Genomic DNA, 19,756 nt, shown 5'->3' on the forward strand with positions numbered 1-19,756 from the left:
TCCAGCAAGGTCAATGGAACTATGCAGGCTCCTCCAGAGAGCAATTCAGGAAAGGTAAATTTTTAAATTTTAAAGCTAGATGATGTAAATGCCACTGGTTGTGTATTCTAAAATTTCAAGGGCAGCGTGCACCAATTTTATTTCAGAAGTGCCTTTAGGGCTTACCTGAAGCCTGTAATAGTCAGGAGACAAACACTGAAGGAGATCTGAGTGAGCCTTTCCATTTCAAAGGAATGATAGTAAGTCAGAGATGCTATTTACCTACACTATACCTGCATGAATGTAATACAGGGCAGCTATAGATGAAAATAAGTAACACTTTTTGTTACCCACTCATACGCGTAGAATCAATTTATGATTTCAGGTCAGCTCAGTATACTAATATATGTATCTCACGAGAGGGTCTGTCAAATGCTTACTGTCTCAAAAGAAAGCTAAAACCAGTGACTGGGTCCAAGGCTGAATATTAGACCTAGGTCTTCAGAACTGAGAAATCATATGTATTTTTTTCTAAGTTATACAAGGATTAATAAGAATCACTGGGTAAGATTCTTTTCAATTTCACTCGATTAATTACACTGCTGATATTTCATCTTGCCCCCTTTTTTACTGCCGAGAATAATTGCACCTGTAAGCTGCAAAGCATACATGTTTCTACACATGCTTTGTGTGTGTGAGTGACCATGTATACACATAAGGCACAGATAAAATGAAAGCAATCAAGAGTTTGCCTGACTTTGTTCAGAACACTTCAGTCCATGTTTAAACACCACCATTACTAGAAACAGATATTTTTCCTAGATTTTTATGACTTTCAGATGCAAAGCCATATACAAACAAGCCTACGACATACTTTGAAATGTAAACTGAAATATAATATACTGCATTTCATTTTCATTATTTTTTCCATATTGTTTTTTAAAGGTAAGAATTTAATTTAGAATGCATGTATTTCTCTACATTTGTCAGTGTGAAAAATTCCTGCTGCTGTCTGTGCTCATGTATAAATATTTGATTGGTAACTCATAGGTAAACTGATATATGATATTGAGGTATTGGCTTGTACTTCAAATTCAGTATGTATTTCAAATAGAAGAAATTTGTATGTTGCTTTCCAGCTGTTAGAATAAAACTACTGAACCAGCCATGAACGGTTGTAAAGGAGCCAATATAGCCAAGTTTCAAATATGTACATACCAGAAATAAATGAGCATTTCTTCTCTTGCAGGCAATAGAATGTGATCACAGAGAAATTGTTTTCTTTATTTTGTTAAAAATTAGTTGAGTTTTTGTTTGGTTTTCTTAGTTTTTTGGTGGTTTTATTTCAATTTGTCTGTATATAAATATCTGAGATACTTCTGAGAAATTAGTTATTTGCTTGATAGGTGTAATAAGAGGAGTTAAGTTCTAACAAAACAATACCAGGAAGTGCAAACAAGCATGAAACTTGATATGTTAAATATGCCGTTAAATCATTGTAATAACATCTGGACATGTTTTTGGCTAAGATTCTTCCAGACAGTTTCCAAGGATGGTTCAAATTAGCTTAAAACAGTACTGATTCTGGTAGACAGCTTGCTAGCAGGTGTACTGGTCTGGAGGGCAAGAGATTTTCATTTTGTATATGTAGAGTGTTCTGTGATAGTTAGACTCTGTCAGAGAATGGTCCCAACCTTGTTTAATTTATTACTAGAAGTCTACTGGCAAAGTCAAAGGCAAATCAGGAATAACAGAAATCAGAACTCTATGATGAAATAATAGAATCATCTGAAGAGTTAAAGGCCTTTTAGTTCACAATTCTTTAAGGAATAAGGCAAACTTACTAAGACAAAGGGGAAGCAATACCCATGCTACAATTGTCAGTTTTCTAATAATAAAGCTAAATTATTTGTAATTTCAGACATTTGCAAGTTACATTTGTCTTCTGACAAATTTGCCCTTTCTGCAACAGAATCTATAGAAATGATACCTATGAAGGTTAGAACTATTAGAATCTCACTTAACCCTTAAAAAGTAGAGGAAATATCACAAGTATTTTTTACACCTCAGAACTTGTTCTCTACTGTGCAATATTTGACTCTAGTATATTCTTTATTGAAAGGAAGGATGAATTTTTTTTTTCTCAATCAATAGTCTTGTAAATGTTGGCAAGGTCTGAAAGAATATGTTTTTGTTGGGTTTTTCTCTTACTTTAGCTGGTCACTGTGGTTCTCCGGATCCAATTGTAAATGGTCATATTAGTGGAGATGGTTTCAGTTACCGTGACACCGTAGTCTACCAGTGTAATCCTGGCTTCCGACTTGTTGGTACATCTGTCAGAATTTGCCTACAGGATCACAAGTGGTCTGGACAAACTCCTGTTTGTGTCCGTAAGTATTAATTTTTCACTGGATTATTACTATTTTAAACATAATTGAACATTACAATTAGTGGATTCAAAAGTGTTCAGAGGTTCAGATCAAATTTTGGGGGAACTTATTTTCAATTATAAGGCTCATTATGAAAATTTAATCCAATTTCTTACCTAGCACAGACTATATATAGCTATATCCAGTAATTAACAGTTTCTGTTGTTTCAGAAGCAGAATGACATAGGCACTGAAGTGGTTTGAACAGCTGGCTGCAACTGTGTAACTCGATTTGTCTCTTTCCCAAGGCATAATTCCTATGTCCAGTGTGGGTATACTGAGCCTATACCCTAGTTTTTCACCAAGAATACTGAAATCCCTTTGTGTGTTTCCATTTTTTGTTGGGTAAAGCTGGGATACTGTTCATCTGTACAGTTTTTATGGTGACTGCCCATTTTTCTGCCTCCTTATATTTACCAGTGCAAACTCAGGCATGGTATTGGATTTTACCACATCTGTTACAAGAAAATGTTAACTTTTTTATAACCTTTAGTAGGATTTTTTTTTCTTCTTAATTAATCTGCTTTTTAAAATCTCTAATTAATTACTAGAATTCTTAAATCTTTATCTCATTTGCATGGCGGGTTTTCTGAACCATCAACCATTTAATCAGTCAGGTCTGATTTCTGTGCTTTTTATTTTACTACTTTATTGTGTAGTTGATTTTATTATTCTTTTTCAGTTTTAATAAGGCTGCCCATTTTTATACAGTTTTTTTTTATTCAATGGAACTTTTTAAATCAATTTTAATTCTGTAATATTTTAAGATGTCTGCAGTTCAGACAAAAATATTATTCTCTACCCCAAGATTGTTCCTGAGATGATCAGCTTCTCTGTTCAAACTGTGATTCAATCTTGACTTGTTTCTCAGAAAATACATTACTAGTGGGTCATTAGATTTCAAAATGTTTCAATATAGTCTTTCTTAATAGTAATATGAAAATGCATACCTGTATACAGCTGCAGGATATATCTTCCAAATGTCATTGTCCTTTTAAAATCCTATTTATATCTTGAAGTGATTTATGTTCATCAAAGGAGAAATGCCTCTAGCTAGCTTTAATGCTTTTTAGTGGACTAATTTTACTGTGCAGTGAATAAAATCCATTTAAAAGAAAGGGACAAAGCTGAGGAGGGGTGAGATGCTACAATTTCTCTAATTATAGGTTGCCTAATATTTTGCATTATGACATGGTTTTATTTTGCTCATAAGTACATATTGTTGACTTCTGCTTGTCAGCTTCAAAACTTCAGGTGATTTTCTTGCTTTTGTTGACTGATTTACTTGCTTATTAAAATATCACATAAGAATGCCTCTGTTATTTCTGGGAGGAAAAGTGAAAACATACTCTTTACCAATGCTAGAAATGTGCTCTCTAATGTGATACTGAAATGGTCTTTTAACTGAGGAGTGTGGCTCAGGAGCTAGAAATGTAGCATAGGTACCATAGGGAAGGCACAGGCTCTGCCCCTGAATATTTACCACAAACTGGTCTACATTTTGTGACATTTTTTACTGAAGGTCTATTTGGTTTTCATTTTACTTTGAAAGAAATGTAGCACAACTTTTGATTCTTTCCTGTCTCTTTATTGAATAATCACATGGATCATATTTTAGCCAAGTATTTTTTGAAATATTTTTCTGAAATATCTTTTTACTTTCTGGTTATAGAGAATTAACATGAAATGTGGAGATGTCTGATTAGTTCCTTGTGGGGAACAGCACAACAAAAATCAGGAGAGTAACCTTCTTTACTAAAATTATATACTACAATAATGGTGACCAAAGCATTGGCTTTTTATATAACAGGGTCATCAGACTGGATTTTTCTCTTGTTCAAATACTATCAGTAATGCCATTGTTTCTTTTTGGTTACATGTTTTCTGGAAATTTCCAGGGTCTAAGAAAGATACTGTGTTAAAGACTGGAGTATATGTTTGAGAGTTATATTACATTAAGTGGCTTGATATCTTGGTAATATGGAAGGAAAATGTATAATTCTTTGGTGCAATGTCTGAGATCTTTAGTTTCTGTAAGGTGTTACCAAAAACAACACCCTCTCAAAAGTAATGAGATTTAAAGTACTGACTGACTAGGGTATGCTTTTATTGGAAAGGGCAACTGAATGTAATCCTTCTCCATTATCAGAGTTTTTACAAGAGACCTAGATTACATATTGTTGAAGACTATGGCATATAATCAGTTCAGATAACTGGAGAAAGTTTAGGTTAATCACATTTTTTTTACATATATTTAAATATATTTTTATGTAAGAATTATGTTAACTGGTTTAGTATGGCCCTGCAAATTGCTTTATTAATTGAAATTTGATAATCTGTAACAGTTCAAAATGCAGCAATTGGGTTAGAATATACTTGTTTTTACAATAAGATTTTAATCTGATGTTTAGGGTTTCATCTTCAAATGCTGCAATGTGACAATGCAGAAAGGTTTCAAGTGGTTTAAGTAGTTTTATTTATACAATTTAAGTGCTATATCCACATCTGTATATAGAAAAATGTCCTATTTAATTCCCAAAGATCAGGTTCTATTGAAAATACTGTTTCACAGGAGAACTCAATGATAAAGTAAAAAGAAATATATTTAAATTATTTTTCACTTGCTTCTTCAACTAGAAACAAAACAAACAACCAGAAAGTAATAAAGCAAAAGATGTCCTATTTATAGGATACTTGAGAGTGATAAACATCACCAGCAAAATGTTGAAAGTTGTCTATGACCATTTTATATGGTCAGCTTTTCATTAGTTTTCTATATGGTTTTAATATCTTATGTGGAAAGCTAGAGTGTAACCACAATAAGTGTATTTTCTAAGTGTCATTTAAGCACAATCAGCACATATAATGCACATAAAGGGAAAGATTTACTTCCAACAATTATTTCTCTTTTGCCATAAGAAAAACTGTTGAAAAGGATGACTACTTTAGCAAAGCAGTTCAAAGACAGGAATTCCTCAGAATCCCAGAATGCTCTGAAGCAGTACATCAAATTCAGCTTGGCTGACCTTGCTACATTTTGAAGATTGGAAGGGAAAAATGTGTATTTTATTTGCATGACTAGGAAATACTGTGAACTCTGTGCATTTTTTAAGATATAATGCGTATCAGATGGGTGTCAAAATGCATATATATAAATTTTTTATACTACAACTGAACATTTTAGATATGTCTCCTGGCAGTGAGGAATCTCAATAAATATATTCTGTTTTTTCTTAAATTTCTTGTATACATGTAAAAATGCCAGAAGGACTCCAACCTGTGATTCCAGGTAAGAGTACTTTTAAGTGTGATGCTACCCTGCCTATTTTTCTTTTAACAGCCATTACATGTGGACATCCTGGGAATCCAGCTCATGGAATGACTAATGGCAGTGAGTTCAATCTGAATGATGTTGTAAATTTTACCTGCAACACTGGGTATTTACTTCAGGGAGCTTCTCGAGCACAGTGCCGAAGCAATGGCCAGTGGAGTAGCCCTTTACCCAACTGCAGAGGTAAGAAACTTTCTTATAAGTTCTCAGCTAATGACTTATTTCAGGCATGATCCTTTACACTGCCTTCAAAATAGAGAGAAATAATTATATAGTAAAAAATATAGGGAAAAATATATATAGTAATATTTAATTGTGATTGGGTATTTTGCAAAGATGTATCTGGACTTGATTAGTAAGCAGTATACCCTTGTTTTGAGAGATGAGAACGAAGCAAAGAAAAAACCTGTGTATTAAATTTAAATATTAGGAAAGGACAAAAAGAAACCTTTTTAAAACACAACCCAAAGTTCCCAGATTTCATTCTGTCCTTATCATTTATTTATCAATATAGCAGTAATGTGATTCAGACTAATAAACAAGTGTTTCAAATTACCCTATTGTTATTTATTCCATTTATGGGCGCTTTTAAAAAAAAAAATTATTTTTGTCATCCTTTGGTTATTATTGCAGGATGTGTAACTAACAGCAAATCTTGGGTCTGTTCCATCAATATCATTATCAGACTACTCAAATCTGTTGTCATTCTATTGTTTTATGTTGTATGCCCCAAATAGGTTGCACTGCTGTAGCTGTCACTTTCTCAGTGCTGACTCCAATAAGATGCTGATGATATTTAATGAGTTTGTGGAGTTTGATTCTTTTCTGTCTTGTGTATCACCAAAAATTTTGCTTAAAATACAACTAAAACTGTAAGCTTTACTCCAATGTCACCACTTCTACTCTTCTCTGAGACATACAAAAATGAAGATGTACAAGAAGTAAGGCACCAAAACTGAGTCTCATAACCTTGATTTAATGCAACATGCTTGCATTAGTGCGACAAAAAGAGACTTGGTCAGACTGTTACAGAGGTGCTGAGATATGACCAACCTTGAACTCCATGTTGACCTTAAAGCTATCTAGAAACTTAAACCTTTAAGACAACACTTTTTGGATTTTGTAGAACAGTGTACTGTCTAAAGAAATGACAACTGTTGTATTTGTGCACTAGAAGATAATGTGGTTTTGGTGCCAAGGCAATAGTCAATATCCCTTCAATTTAAGCGTATCAGTGTTAGAGTAGTTCTGTACCATTGACCTACTTTGTGCACCTCTGGTAACAGGAGAGGTGCCTGAGGACTGGAGGATAGCAAATGTCACTCCAGTCTACAAGAAGGGCAAGAAGGAAGACCCGGGTAACTATAGACCGGTCAGCCTCACCTCCATCCCTGGAAAGGTGATGGAACAACTTGTTCTTGTCACTATCTCCAGACATATCAAGGACATGGGGGTCATCAAGAGCAGTCAGCATGGTTTTATCAAGGGTAAATCATGTTTGACTAACCTCATAGCCTTCTATGAGGAAATTACTAGGTGGATAGATGATGGAAGAGCGGTAGATGTGGTTTATCTTGATTTCAGTAAAGCATTTGACACCGTCTCTCACAGCATCCTTGTAGATAAGTTGATCAAGTATGGGTTTGGTGATCAGGTAGTGAGGTGGATCAGGAACTGGTTGAAAGGAAGGAGTCAGAGAGTTGTAGTCAATGGGGCAGAATCTGGTTGGAGGTGTGTGACTAGTGGAGTCCCTCAGGGGTCGGTGCTGGGACCGGTGTTGTTCAATATCTTCATCAACGACTTGGATGAGGGTATAGAATGTACCCTCAGCAAGTTTGCTGATGACACTAAGCTGGGAGGAGTGGCTGACACACCAGAAGGCTGTGCTGCCATTCAGAGAGACTTAGACAGGCTGGAGAGTTGGGCAGAGAGAAACATGATGAAATTCAACAAGGGGAAGTGTAGAGTTTTGCATTTGGGGAAGAACAACCCGATGTCCCAGTATAGGTTGGGGGCTGACCTGCTGGAGAGCAGTGTAGGTGAAAGAGACCTGGGGGTCCTGGTAGACAAGAGGATGACCATGAGCCAGCAATGTGCCCTTGTGGCCAAGAAGGCTAATGGCATCCTGGGGTGCATTAGAAAGGGTGTGGTTAGTAGGTCAAGAGAGGTTCTCCTCCCCCTCTATTCTGCATTGGTGAGGCCGCACCTGGAGTATTGTGTCCAGTTCTGGGCCCCTCAGTTCAAGAAGGACAGGGAAGTGCTTGAAAGAGTCCAGCGCAGAGCTACTAAGATGATTAAGGGAGTGGAACATCTCCCTTATGAGGAAAGGCTGAGGGAGCTGGGTCTCTTTAGTTTGGAGAAAAGGAGACTGAGGTGTGACCTCATCAATGTTTTCAAATATGTAAGGGGTGAGTGTCAGGGAGATGGAGTTAGGCTTTTCTCAGTGGTGACCAGTGATAGGACAAGGGGTAATGGGTGTAAATTGGAGCATAGGAGGTTCAAGTTGAATATTCGAAAAAATTTTTTTACTGTAAGGGTGACAGAGCCCTGGAACAGGCTGCCCAGGGGGGTCGTGGAGTCTCCTTCACTGGAGACATTCAAAACCCGCCTGGACACGTTCCTATGCGAAGTGCTCTAGGTGGCCCTGCTCTGGCAGGGGGGGTTGGACTAGATGATCTTTCGAGGTCCCTTCCAACCCCAAGGATTCTATGATTCTGTGATTCTATGATTTCAATTATATGAAATTTTAAAATGTTATGCTGTCTTGATAAATGGTACTGTTTTTTGTTTTAGGTTAGCATTCACAACATTTTCTCTCTGTTGTTCCTTCTTACATTTTTCCTCTTTTCTGACATGGGTTCTTCACAGACTGCTTTAGGAGCACCAGTCTGCTCTGGTGTTGATCCTCCACTGGCTGTAGAGGATCCACATGTACCATCTTATCTTCTAACCTTGGTGTTCCTTCCGTTTTTTTTTTTTCCACACTTTTTTTTTGTGATCTCTTCTGTGTGGTGTTTTCTGCCCTTTCCTAAGTACATTTCCACAGAAACAAAAACTTTCCTCATGGGCTCTACTGTGGTTAGGAGTTGTTTAGCTTAGAAAAGAGAAAGCTCTGGGGAATCTTATCAGTGCTTGTCTAAGAGAGGGTTTAAAAAAAGACAGACAGACTTGTCAGTGGTGCCCACTGAAAGGACAGTATGTAAAAAACACAACTAGAAAAAGCTTATTTAACTGTGAGGGTGGTAAAACAGATTCTCCTGAGACACCGTGGAGTCTCCATTCTTACAGATATTCAAAAACCTGACTGGACAAAGCCCTACTTAGCAATGAGTTTGAGAATTCAGTGTGAAAAAAAAAAACTTCTGGTATTTTTTCAAGAGTGGAAAGAGAAGTACAGAGCAGTCTGGTTAAAACCTCCATAGCACCAGGCATGTTCCCTGAGAACACTTCTCTGCATGCACCTACCTCATTTAATTCTACCTCTTATATCTGGGCAAAGGAGTCTTCTCAGCTGTAAGCTGCTAATAACTTCACAGCATACTTAGATTTACATTGTTTCACTGGGAGCAGAATTCAAAACACAATTTAAGATCTGTATTTCAGCATGTACCATAGTTTTGGACCATATGCTGTGAAAATTGCTGTAGCGTGTTTTTTATGTTAATTAAGCTTTTAAATTTGTAATTTGATATTGCTTGCATTAAAGGAGGAATCTGTATGGTTTCAACTGACTAGAGATTGTTATTAGAACTTTCCTAAGGCACGTAATAGCACTTGTGGAATATTCCTTTCCTTCTAAAATTACTTTTATCCTATGAGTGAAGAACATTTGTTTTAAAGTTCATTATACTGATGACTTATGAATTAGTGTACAAAGAAAGTAAATCTTTCAGCTCCTTAAATATACTGCTGGGAAGAGATTGATGTTCCTGGCAAAGCTGTATCATTTAATTCAACAGAGATCTTATGTATGACCTTTCTTTCAAGCCTTCTTTGAGTTCACTTGAGTCAATAATGAAGCTGGCTTCTCTTTTTCACTGAGATGCTACATGCCTTTACTACAAAATCTAGGTAACTGCTCAAAGCTATTGCAGAAGACTAATTTACTTTATTTTTATTTTACTGTATTTTATTTTAATGAAACTGAGCTATTATATATGCATGGGAAGCATTGATATTTTTAGAAAACAAAGCTGGGCAGTTTTTCAGGCACTCTTTTGCAATAATGCATTGCCTCTATCCATTGTACCAGTACTCAGTTAACTAGTTAAGTTACTGGCAGGAAATTTACCAAAGAAATTATACGAGCTTTTTCCTTGAAAAAAAAAAAAAGCAGTGCATACAGAAGGTCATATATGATAAAACCTTCTAGGAAACAATCTAAGTATGTATGTGTGTACTAAATGTACTGAAAGCACTGAATTGCTTTACAATGGTGTTTCCCACTACTCCAGAATTTAATTATTTGGATAATTTAATAGTTATTTAATCTATTCTGACAAACTGTTTTCACACATCAAGGAAAAAACAGCCACATTTACTCCCTTAAAATGGCCACATTTTTTAATACTGGATTTTGGATCTCTTTTCTGAGGTAACATAATTGTCAAAAAACCTATGTCATGGAAAAACTCATGTTCCTACTGTTTATCTCTTTCACAACTGAAAAAAAATGGCATCACTTTGTGACTTAAAATGGAAACAGTATATGTTTTAATCTCTCTGCCCTTTTTTTTTTTTTTTAAGGGTTAGTAGTAGTCTTTTCTGGAATGTTGAGGTCATCCAAATTTATCTCCACGTTCATTCTATTTTTGCCTTTATTTGATGAAGAACATTTCAAGTTTACTTTCCTTTATACTGGAATCAAATGGTATCAAATCTCTGTTCTCTTTAATGAGCCTGCCTGAGAGGGACTTGGTGCAGCCTTAGTGTGCTACACCATACCCTAAAACAAAATGGATGCAGTATGGATTTGTGTTCTTTAGCAGTTTTGTACTGATTTATTTTTATTTTTTTTTTTTTAACTTTTGGAATCATTCTCTACTTTTCAAAACAACTTTTAGTCACCCTAATGAGAACTGAATCAGATGCTCTTATGGAAGCCCTACACCCCTGTTTGCACTGCAGGTGAATATACCATGCTTGAAGTAAAAACTGCTGCATTGATCACGACACTTAACCACATTTTCTAGATTGCAAGAATTCGGAAGAAGGAAATTTTCTTGTTTTGGTTTGCTTTCCATTGTGTAAAGTGTCCTATAACTTGCTACCAGTTCATAAAGCAGTATCAAGTTCATAACCTATGTCAGGAAAAATGAATAGCCTTTGCTACTGCTCCTTCAGAATATGTTATATCTTATAAATGAGATTTTAGAGCTTTTCTGCTTTTAAAACCAAAGCTGTGAAGATCCATTTGGCAAAGCTGAAGAGGTTTGAGCTAGCTCATATTCTCTTGTCTTTATCTGGAAGTACAGGCTGTTTGCTAGCAATAAGGAATTCAGATCTGTCTTTGTTCATATATCCTGGATTTGTACTGAATTTCTGACTTGAAAGGTTTTCCTTTCTTTATCTTATTACTGATAGATTTTTAATTAGAAATTAGACCTTTTGTCTGATCAAGAATCTGATATCTACAAGGAACTGTCAGTTTTGTCGTGTTTTTTAGTGGGTGTATCATGTGATCCAATGGCAATATATTTCACTCCTTCACTGACACGAAAAAAGAAGCTTTCTGATGGTATCTGATAGAAGGGTGGGAGAGACTGAGACTGTTGATCAGTTCTACTCATCCAAAAATAAAGCAGCTCTGAATTTAAGCAGTTTTATGTCTATGGTGGCATCAAGGATTCATATACTGTGTTAAAATTTTGTTTTTGTTAGATTTCATTTTACCAGTCAGAGGCTTTGAGACTTTTATATACTTTGAATATTAGATATACATTATCTGCTTATGTCAATAACATGTTTACATCCTTGAAAAAGATAATTAGTGCTTGACTAATTTTCCTAAATAGGGAGGCGAAATGCCATAGAGTGTTTGAGATATTTACCTGAAACTGGCAGAGATGACATATGGCTTGAAAATTATTCTTGCCCCTCTCTCTAGAGGCACCTGCCTGGCAATCAAGCAAAGAATTCTCGAGGCAGCACAGACATCCTTGGGGCAAATGAATGCAGTTCCTCTCACATATGAAAAACAATGCTAGGATTAAGAAAGATCTAAAGGGAAAGATTTTACATGCCCTGATATTATTATGCCAAAAGTTATTTGTGTTGGTGTCGCTTGTACATGGATGCCCACAAATTAATTTACCTATAGACAATGCATTTAAAGATCTATGTCAGTTAAATAGTTTATCTTTCTGATCTAAATGCTAGCGTGGCACCTGAGTTCATGCTGCAGATGGAATAATAAGAGATTTTATGTGTTTCCAAGAGACATGAATGTTTGTAACATGGAGGCAGTTCAGTTTAAAGCTTAAAAATATAACTGCAAGTTAATGGAATTTCTTTTAACATAGTTTTACTTAAATTTAGCGTAAATGTTTAAACATGCTTTAACTTTTTGGGGTTTGTCTTTTTTTTTAGTGTAGAGTTAACTAGTTAGCTCCAGCAGACAATCAAAAATTTAAGTAACACTTCATTTTTTTTTTTAATAATGAACAAGTATTCGGCATGTTTATACCAATGGCAAGTATTTTGGAATGCAATGAAAAGTGCTATATGTCTTAGCTTTTCAGCACACAAATGTGAATTATATACTTTATTGCATATATTAACCTTTGTTAAGGTCTTGATTATATTGAGATTATTTGGAAATTATAAGTGTTAATGTTCATTATTTCGTGCAGTATTTATAAGTCATTAATTACAGTGAAAATTTCCTTGGTCTGGGTTCATCAGAAACATGTCAGTACCTTAATTTCTGGATAGATTTTTAATAACATATGTAAAAACACAAAACATTGTGCTTCATAAGGAAATGCTTTAGTTTTATGGTCTACATGGCCAAGATTTCTATGACGAAATCATTCTCTAACTGAATCCCATGGAAAAAAATAATTAAAAATCAGACACATATGCATATGAGACTTTTGCAAAGTAGAGTTGTAAGTTGAGTAGTTTTGGTTTGGTTTGGGTTTTTATGGGGTTTGGGGTTTTTTTTCACTTCACTGAGAAGTTAACATTTTGCATTGCTGACTTTGCACTGAACTTTTTTTTAATAGACAGTGTTTCTATAGAATTCGTCATAAAGTCAGAGTGAATTCTATACTTGTTCACCCTGAGTGCCAGTCCCTATACGTGTTCCAGATACCAACATTAGTACAATACTTTTCAAATAAAGAAGTTTTAAAACCCTGTTTATCAGATATGAAATTTTAAAAAAGAATCGTAACAACATTTCTGTCAGTGAAATTGGAGAAAAAAGAGTGAGTCTGAGAAAAAGAAATTAAATACTGTGAATGATGTACTTTTTGATGATCATTCAGCTTTTTAACAGAAAACTGCCTAAAGGATTCTGACGTGGTCTTTTCATTTCTTTTTCATCAATGGTTTGAATCTACCAGTGAGAGTTTCTGAAGTCATCAGGGCAGACTTAGAGTATTCTCCTGCTTTTCTCAGCAGACTACATTGAGAGTGCCAGAATTCATTTCCCCTGTAACCCTTGACAGCTGTCATTGAGGGAAAGCAATCTCCCTCTACTCCCACCATGATTTACAACTGAATCCCCAGGGTGAAAGGCAATCAGGGAAACTACTGACTTAGTTTTGTATGCTGGCCAACTCAAATTCTTTTCTAAAGTACTCCTTACTGCAGTCCTTCTTAGCAACAACACACTCGTGTATATATATTTAAAAATCTGTGGCTGATGTTGCACGGTACTGCAGACATAATTTTGTTTACTTTTTAGCTTCAGGGATAGTATTTCCTTGCATAATCATTTGATCAGACTTCATGGATGAAGCAAGAACTTTGTTATGCATTCTATTGCAATGACTATTCTTCATTTCATTCATCACTGAGTTGGCTAAACAGATCCTACTGATACAAGAATGAGAACACTGTATCACATAGACAAGTTGATACTTTGGAACTGTAATTCATTCTTTCAATGTTCCATATTTCTGGTCTGCATGGAGAATTAGGTTTTTCTATTCTCTATTTTGCTTCAAAGGTAATTCAGTTAGAATTGCTTTTGGGTAGCTTTAGGGCAGCATAGCTTCATGAAACACAGCACTTTTTTCTTAACTTCTAATACTGGCTTTTAAGAAGCTAACTAGGCAGGCTCACCTCTTAAACCAAAGTTTTAGATTTAAGAAGTTATACTTTGTTTTGGTTTATTTTAAAAACCTTAACTGTAGTAAAAAAAATAAAAGGACAACTGTTGTGAATGCCTGTTAAAAATTAAACCTGGGGAAAGAGTTGAGTAATCTATATGATAGGAAGAATTTCTTCTAAAGCAGGTTCACCCAGAGCAGGTTGCACAGAATGGTGTCCAGGTGAGTTTTGAGTATCTGCAGAGACAGAGACTCCACAGCCTCTCTGGTCAGTCTGTTCTAGTGCTCTGTCGCCCTCACAGCAAAGTTTTTCCTCATGTTCAGATGGAATTTATTATGTTCCAGTTCCACTGTCTGTTGCTTTTTGACCTGTCACTGGACACTGAGAAGAGTCTTGCCCCATCCTCTTTACACCAGTCCTTTAGATATTTACAAGCACTTATGAGCCCAGTCTTCTATTCTCCAACCTAAATGGGCCCAGTTCTTTCAGATTGTCTTTGTAAGAGAGATGCTCCAATGCCCCAGTCATCTTTTCAGCCTTCTGCCAGTAATTCTTTGTCTTTCTTGAACTGGGAAACTCAGAACATACTGTTCTTCAACTGTGTCCTCTCAAGGGCAGAGTAGAGGGGAAGGATGACCTCCCTCAACCTTCAGACCAGACCTTTCTTAATGCCACTGGCCTTCTTGGCAACACAGGCTCATTGCTGGCTGATGGTCACTCTTTGTCCACCAGGACTCCCAGGTCCTTCTCTGCAGAGCTGCACTCCAGCAATTCAACCCCCAACCTGTACTGGTTGCCCTTGTTGAACTTCATGAGGTTTCTTTCTGCCCATCACTGCAGCCTGTCCAGGTCTCTTAGCCTTCTGGTGCTACCAGCTAGTCCTTCCAGTTTTGCATCACCATCAGGCTTGCTGAGGATGCACTCTGTCCCTTCATCCAGGCCATTGATGAACATATTGAACAAGACTGGGCCCAATTTTAAAACTTTTTAGCTGATTGAATGAAATATTATTTAAACAATAAGCTGCAAAGGCTGACTTGTTCTCATATATTAGCCAATCAGAAAATTCAAATTATACATATGATAAACGTTAACCTTTTGAAAAAAATATGATTGAACAGTAAAAAACTGTGCATTAGTGACTGTCTTGCCTCTAAAATTGTAATGCTAATTGACTTTCTTCTCCACTCATTTTTTTTCATGAAAATTAATTTGAACTAGGTGATATAGTTGAAAGGTAGATTCCTGTCATTGTTTGATGAGCTGTAATTTATAATACTATATAATATTCTAAGTATTTTTCTTTTATTTATACCATTATGTTTAGAGGGAAGACAGGGGAGGGATAGAGGAGTCCTTTATAACTTTTCAGACAGCTTTCAGATGAATAGACTGCAAAAATGGGAGATTGCAATGGAGATCTCCCTGTCCTATCGTAATCTTCTGCTGACAATTCATCATTTTCACTGCAGTGTATAAAACAAAGGATTGGAGAGGATGGATATACCTTATATAAAGACTAAACAGTCATGACAAAACCCATAATTTTTTTAGGGTTTTAAATGCTATCTGGAAAATGACTTTATGCTTGTTAGTGCTTACACTCACTCCTCCACTATCAAAATTTGCTTTTTACAATCTTCCTTTTTCTGTTCTATACATTAATAGCAGAAAATTTTCTTGTTACTGTTGAAAGCAGTTTTTCTCATTACAGGAAATGAAAAGAGAAAGTGTTGGACTGTTGTTTAAAATTGATACTGCTTTTATTTTAATTTGGTTTCCTTCACATAAAAATTACAGACAAGACCAAATGAAGGCTACCAAGAGACAGATAAAAAATGCCTCCAATTTCTCTTTATCATTGAACCACTTGTATGTCCAAGACTATTATGAGAACTGGAGTAAGATCACAGTATTATTTCCAAAGCAGTAAGATCTAGAGACTTAGGAGTCAAATATGTGATTTTTAAGTCAAATAAAAACCACAATGGATATCAAATGGACCACAGTCATGAGCTGCTAGTCAAGTAATAATTTCAAAAATAATTTTAAAAAATCACTGTTAAACTTTATTTTTGACATTGGTATTATGCGTCAGTGATGAATACTGTTTGTCTTACAGTGGTGAACTGTTCTGATCCTGGCTTTGTGGAAAATGCTATTCGGCATGGGCAGCAGAATTATCCTGAAAGTTTCAAATATGGAACAAGTGTGGCATACCATTGCAAGAAGGGCTTTTATCTATTGGGCTCATCTGCTTTGACCTGCAAAGCTAATGGCTTATGGGATAGATCGCTACCAAAGTGTTTGTGTAAGTATTCATTCAGTTGGATTAACATTAAAGTGTGGTGCAAGACTTTTAGTCATGGTAGACCAAAAAAAGTGTAGCCATCTATTGAGGAACAAGAAGACTTTAGGATCAATGTATTGCAAATTGTACAGCTCAGTAAGAAAGCATTAAGACAAGATGTCGTGCGACCTGTCATAATAAAAAAAGGTTTAGAGGGAATGGTGGAGCTATTATTTCAAGTGCCAGAGAGTTAAGATTAATTTTCCCTTTTGGTGTATTTTTTAGGTAGCAGAAAACAGCTAGGGAAATCTAAAATAATTATTTGCACGCTAGAATTTAGATATATTGGCTAAGACCATAAATGCCTGTCTCACAATATTTTTTTTCAGACATATTGAAATTATGTGAGAACAAAGCTATGAAATATTGTGTAGGTAAATTTTGTTCGAGTGTTTCTTTTCATAACGTCACTTTGTACTTCTCCATCACTTTTTTCCTCACTGGGGGAGGAAATTTAGAGTTTCCTATAAACAATTCAGTGAGCTTCAGATCTTTAGAAAATAGCAGTTTGGCTGACTTTCATTTGCATCGAGATATTTTTATTCTCTTATCACTATTAATTTTCAGATGTTATATTTCTGAATTACAATGCAATTATAGGAAATAACAAACTAAATGAAAGTTTAATTTAATTTGTATATTATTTTAAAGCATTTCTGGTATAGATTGAATAGATGATTGTTTACTTAAACAATTTATGAATTTTTATCTGTATGCCAATCACATCAATAAATGTTAGTCACTAGGTTACTGAGAGAATGGGGAATCTAAATCCCCTAGAATTGTTGCCCATCTTTTCACATTTTGGAAGTCTGCTAGTGTTTACAGTTTGTGTTTTTAGGCAGAGTTTGAGGAAAGTTGAAGGTGTCCATCCCCTCAGAACAGGAGAGGACTGAGACCATGGGAGGTTTTTAATGAGCCTGAGAGGTGCCTACATTTCTCAGTCAGTGACTGGATTAGCTGCTGTTTATTTGCTGCTGATGGACTGAAATGCTATCCGAATCCTAAGCACCACCAGGACAAATTTAACATTCTTTGTCCTAAGAAGAACTCAATTAAATGAATAGAGCTCTTTCTTTGAGAAAGATCTCTTTATCTATTCACAGATTAAGTCACTCAGAGTCTTTTCAAGTGCTAAGAGAGGGATGTAATTTTCAAAGGTTATCAGTGATAATTTTTTTTCTTAAAACCTCCTTTTGGTAATTGGGCAGAGTGCTTGCAGAGGCAGGTGAGATAAAATTTGAGCCAGACACAATGTTTACCACCCATTCTAGTTCAAGAGTGAAAAAATATAGTAACACACTGCTCTTTTATATGCAAAGCGATACAAATCACAGAATCACAAAGAGTTACAGAATGTTGGGGGTTGAACTGTAATTGCTTAAAAATTGATTCTTTGTTTCTGTTTCATAAACTGGGAAAATTACGCATGCTACTTACTACAAATGCTTGTACAGCCATATTAAGGTGACCTACATGTATTTTCTCCCCAAAAAACTCTGGTCATCCGCTGCCACTCTTTCCAGAATTGTGGCAAGATTAGCATTTGCGTATACTTAAGCAAACTCATCAAGTTAACTGACCCGGCTGAATACTACAGACTGTTTTGTGGGTTTGTTTTTTTTTTTTCCTGTGAGAGTACTGTTCAGCCAGGTCAGTGTCCTGATTTGTTTTACCATTTCATAATGAATATTTAAGACATCCCAAGAAAAGCAAGAGAAACATAGCAGTAAAAGAGTGGTGGTTGGGACTGTGTCATTTTGCAGAAACCCATTGTGCAATAAGTTTGTTTTTATCATGGGACCTGAAATAAATAATTTTCATGTCTGTCAGGAGTAATAGTCATCAGAATAACAGCAGTCTTTTTAATTTGTTTTTTCTGAAAATGTAATTGACCAATCAGTCAGTCAATCAATCAGTTGCTTCCAGTAACTCATAAAGCTGCTCAAGTGTTCCACTTAAATGTTACTTGGTTATATTGTGTTACTGTTTACTAAAGTTATGTAAAATTTATTTTCTTTTTTCTGTTGGGGGTTTTTGTGGGCTTTTTTGTTTTGTTTTTTACTGGATGACCTAGGTTTTACACAAAAAGCATTTAGAATATGATTTCTAGTTCACCTTAGGATGACTTGGTTTTCCTCATATAAAAAATCTGAACTGCTTGTTTGCAAGTTACTCTATTCCAAAACTGTTTATCTGAAATATTTCTCAGACAAAATGTACACATTAAGCATAAATATGACTAATAATTTAAAAAAAAATCAGTAATACATTTTCTTCATTCTCACTTTAGTGCAACACAGTGCCATATATTGCAAAAATATATATTTTGTGGTTTAATTTCTCTTTACTGCCTATGCTGCACGTAGTTATTTTATAGATGAAATAAAGTACTAGTACTTACCATTATAATATGTGTAATGTATCATTTAAACATTGTTAGTTTCTTCTTACCCAACCTAAATAAGTTGGGTAACAGAGAACAAGTCCTCTGAGGAGCTGGGATTGTTTACTTTAGAGGAGGCTGAGAGGAGACCTCATTGCTCTCTACAACTACCTGAAAAGAGGTTGTAATGAGGTGGGCATTGGCCTCTTCTTCCACGTGAGTGACAATAGGACTAAAGGAAATGACCTGAAGAGGCATCAGAGGAGGTTTAGACTAGATATTAGGAAAATTTCTTTACTGGAAGAGTAGTCAGGCACTGGAACGAGCTGTGGCCCTTCATGACATGCTATAGTGTGTTGGGCATGGTGAGCGTGTTGGTTGGGTTTTTTGGTATTTGTTTGTTTGTTTGTTCGTTTTTCTCATAGGTGAAAGGTCTGGGCTCAGTCATCTCACAGGTCTTTTCCACCTGTGACGATTCTGTATTCTGTAAATGGAAATAATGTGTCTTTGTTGTAGGAAAGGACAGTTAATGGAAATGAATGAGGAAAGCTCTGTGTATTTTCAGGGAAAGGCTAAACTGGATGGGTTAGTTTTACATGTAGTTTTAGGTTTAATCTTACAATTGACCAGTAAGTCACCTAGATCTAGAGCAACTGCAAACCTGAATATATGAAGGAGCTGAAATCCAGGAAAAGCTCATGTTTTGTGGAACCAGCCTGAAATGTAAAGGTTGTAATAGGCTTGTTCTGTGCAAACACCTTATAATATTGTGCTCTCTCTTCTGTTAGCCATTTCTTGTGGACATCCAGGGGTACCTGCCAATGCAGTTCTTTCAGGAGACAAATTTACATATGGCTCCATAATTCACTATTCTTGCACAGCCGGTCGAAGGCTCATAGGAAATTCTACTAGAGAGTGCCAAGAAGATAGTCACTGGAGTGGGACTCTCCCTCACTGTTCAGGTACTTGTACTAACCATCATCTGAATGTCATTTTGCATC

General features: G+C 35.7%; 1 protein-coding gene across 1 annotated transcript in view; it reads left to right on the top strand.

Annotated features, from left to right (window-relative positions):
• Positions 1-19,756, top strand: part of CSMD1 (CUB and Sushi multiple domains 1) — a 945,929-nt gene that overhangs the window by 898,231 nt on the left and 27,942 nt on the right. The window contains exons 53-56 of the mRNA XM_030448332.1: positions 2,196-2,369; positions 5,749-5,922; positions 16,142-16,330; positions 19,544-19,717. Of these exons, the coding sequence (XP_030304192.1) occupies positions 2,196-2,369; positions 5,749-5,922; positions 16,142-16,330; positions 19,544-19,717 (711 nt within the window). The remainder of the gene's footprint in view (positions 1-2,195; positions 2,370-5,748; positions 5,923-16,141; positions 16,331-19,543; positions 19,718-19,756) is intronic.

Source organism: Calypte anna, chromosome 3, assembly GCF_003957555.1.
Source record: "Calypte anna isolate BGI_N300 chromosome 3, bCalAnn1_v1.p, whole genome shotgun sequence".
NCBI classification, from domain to species: Eukaryota; Metazoa; Chordata; class Aves; order Apodiformes; family Trochilidae; genus Calypte; species Calypte anna.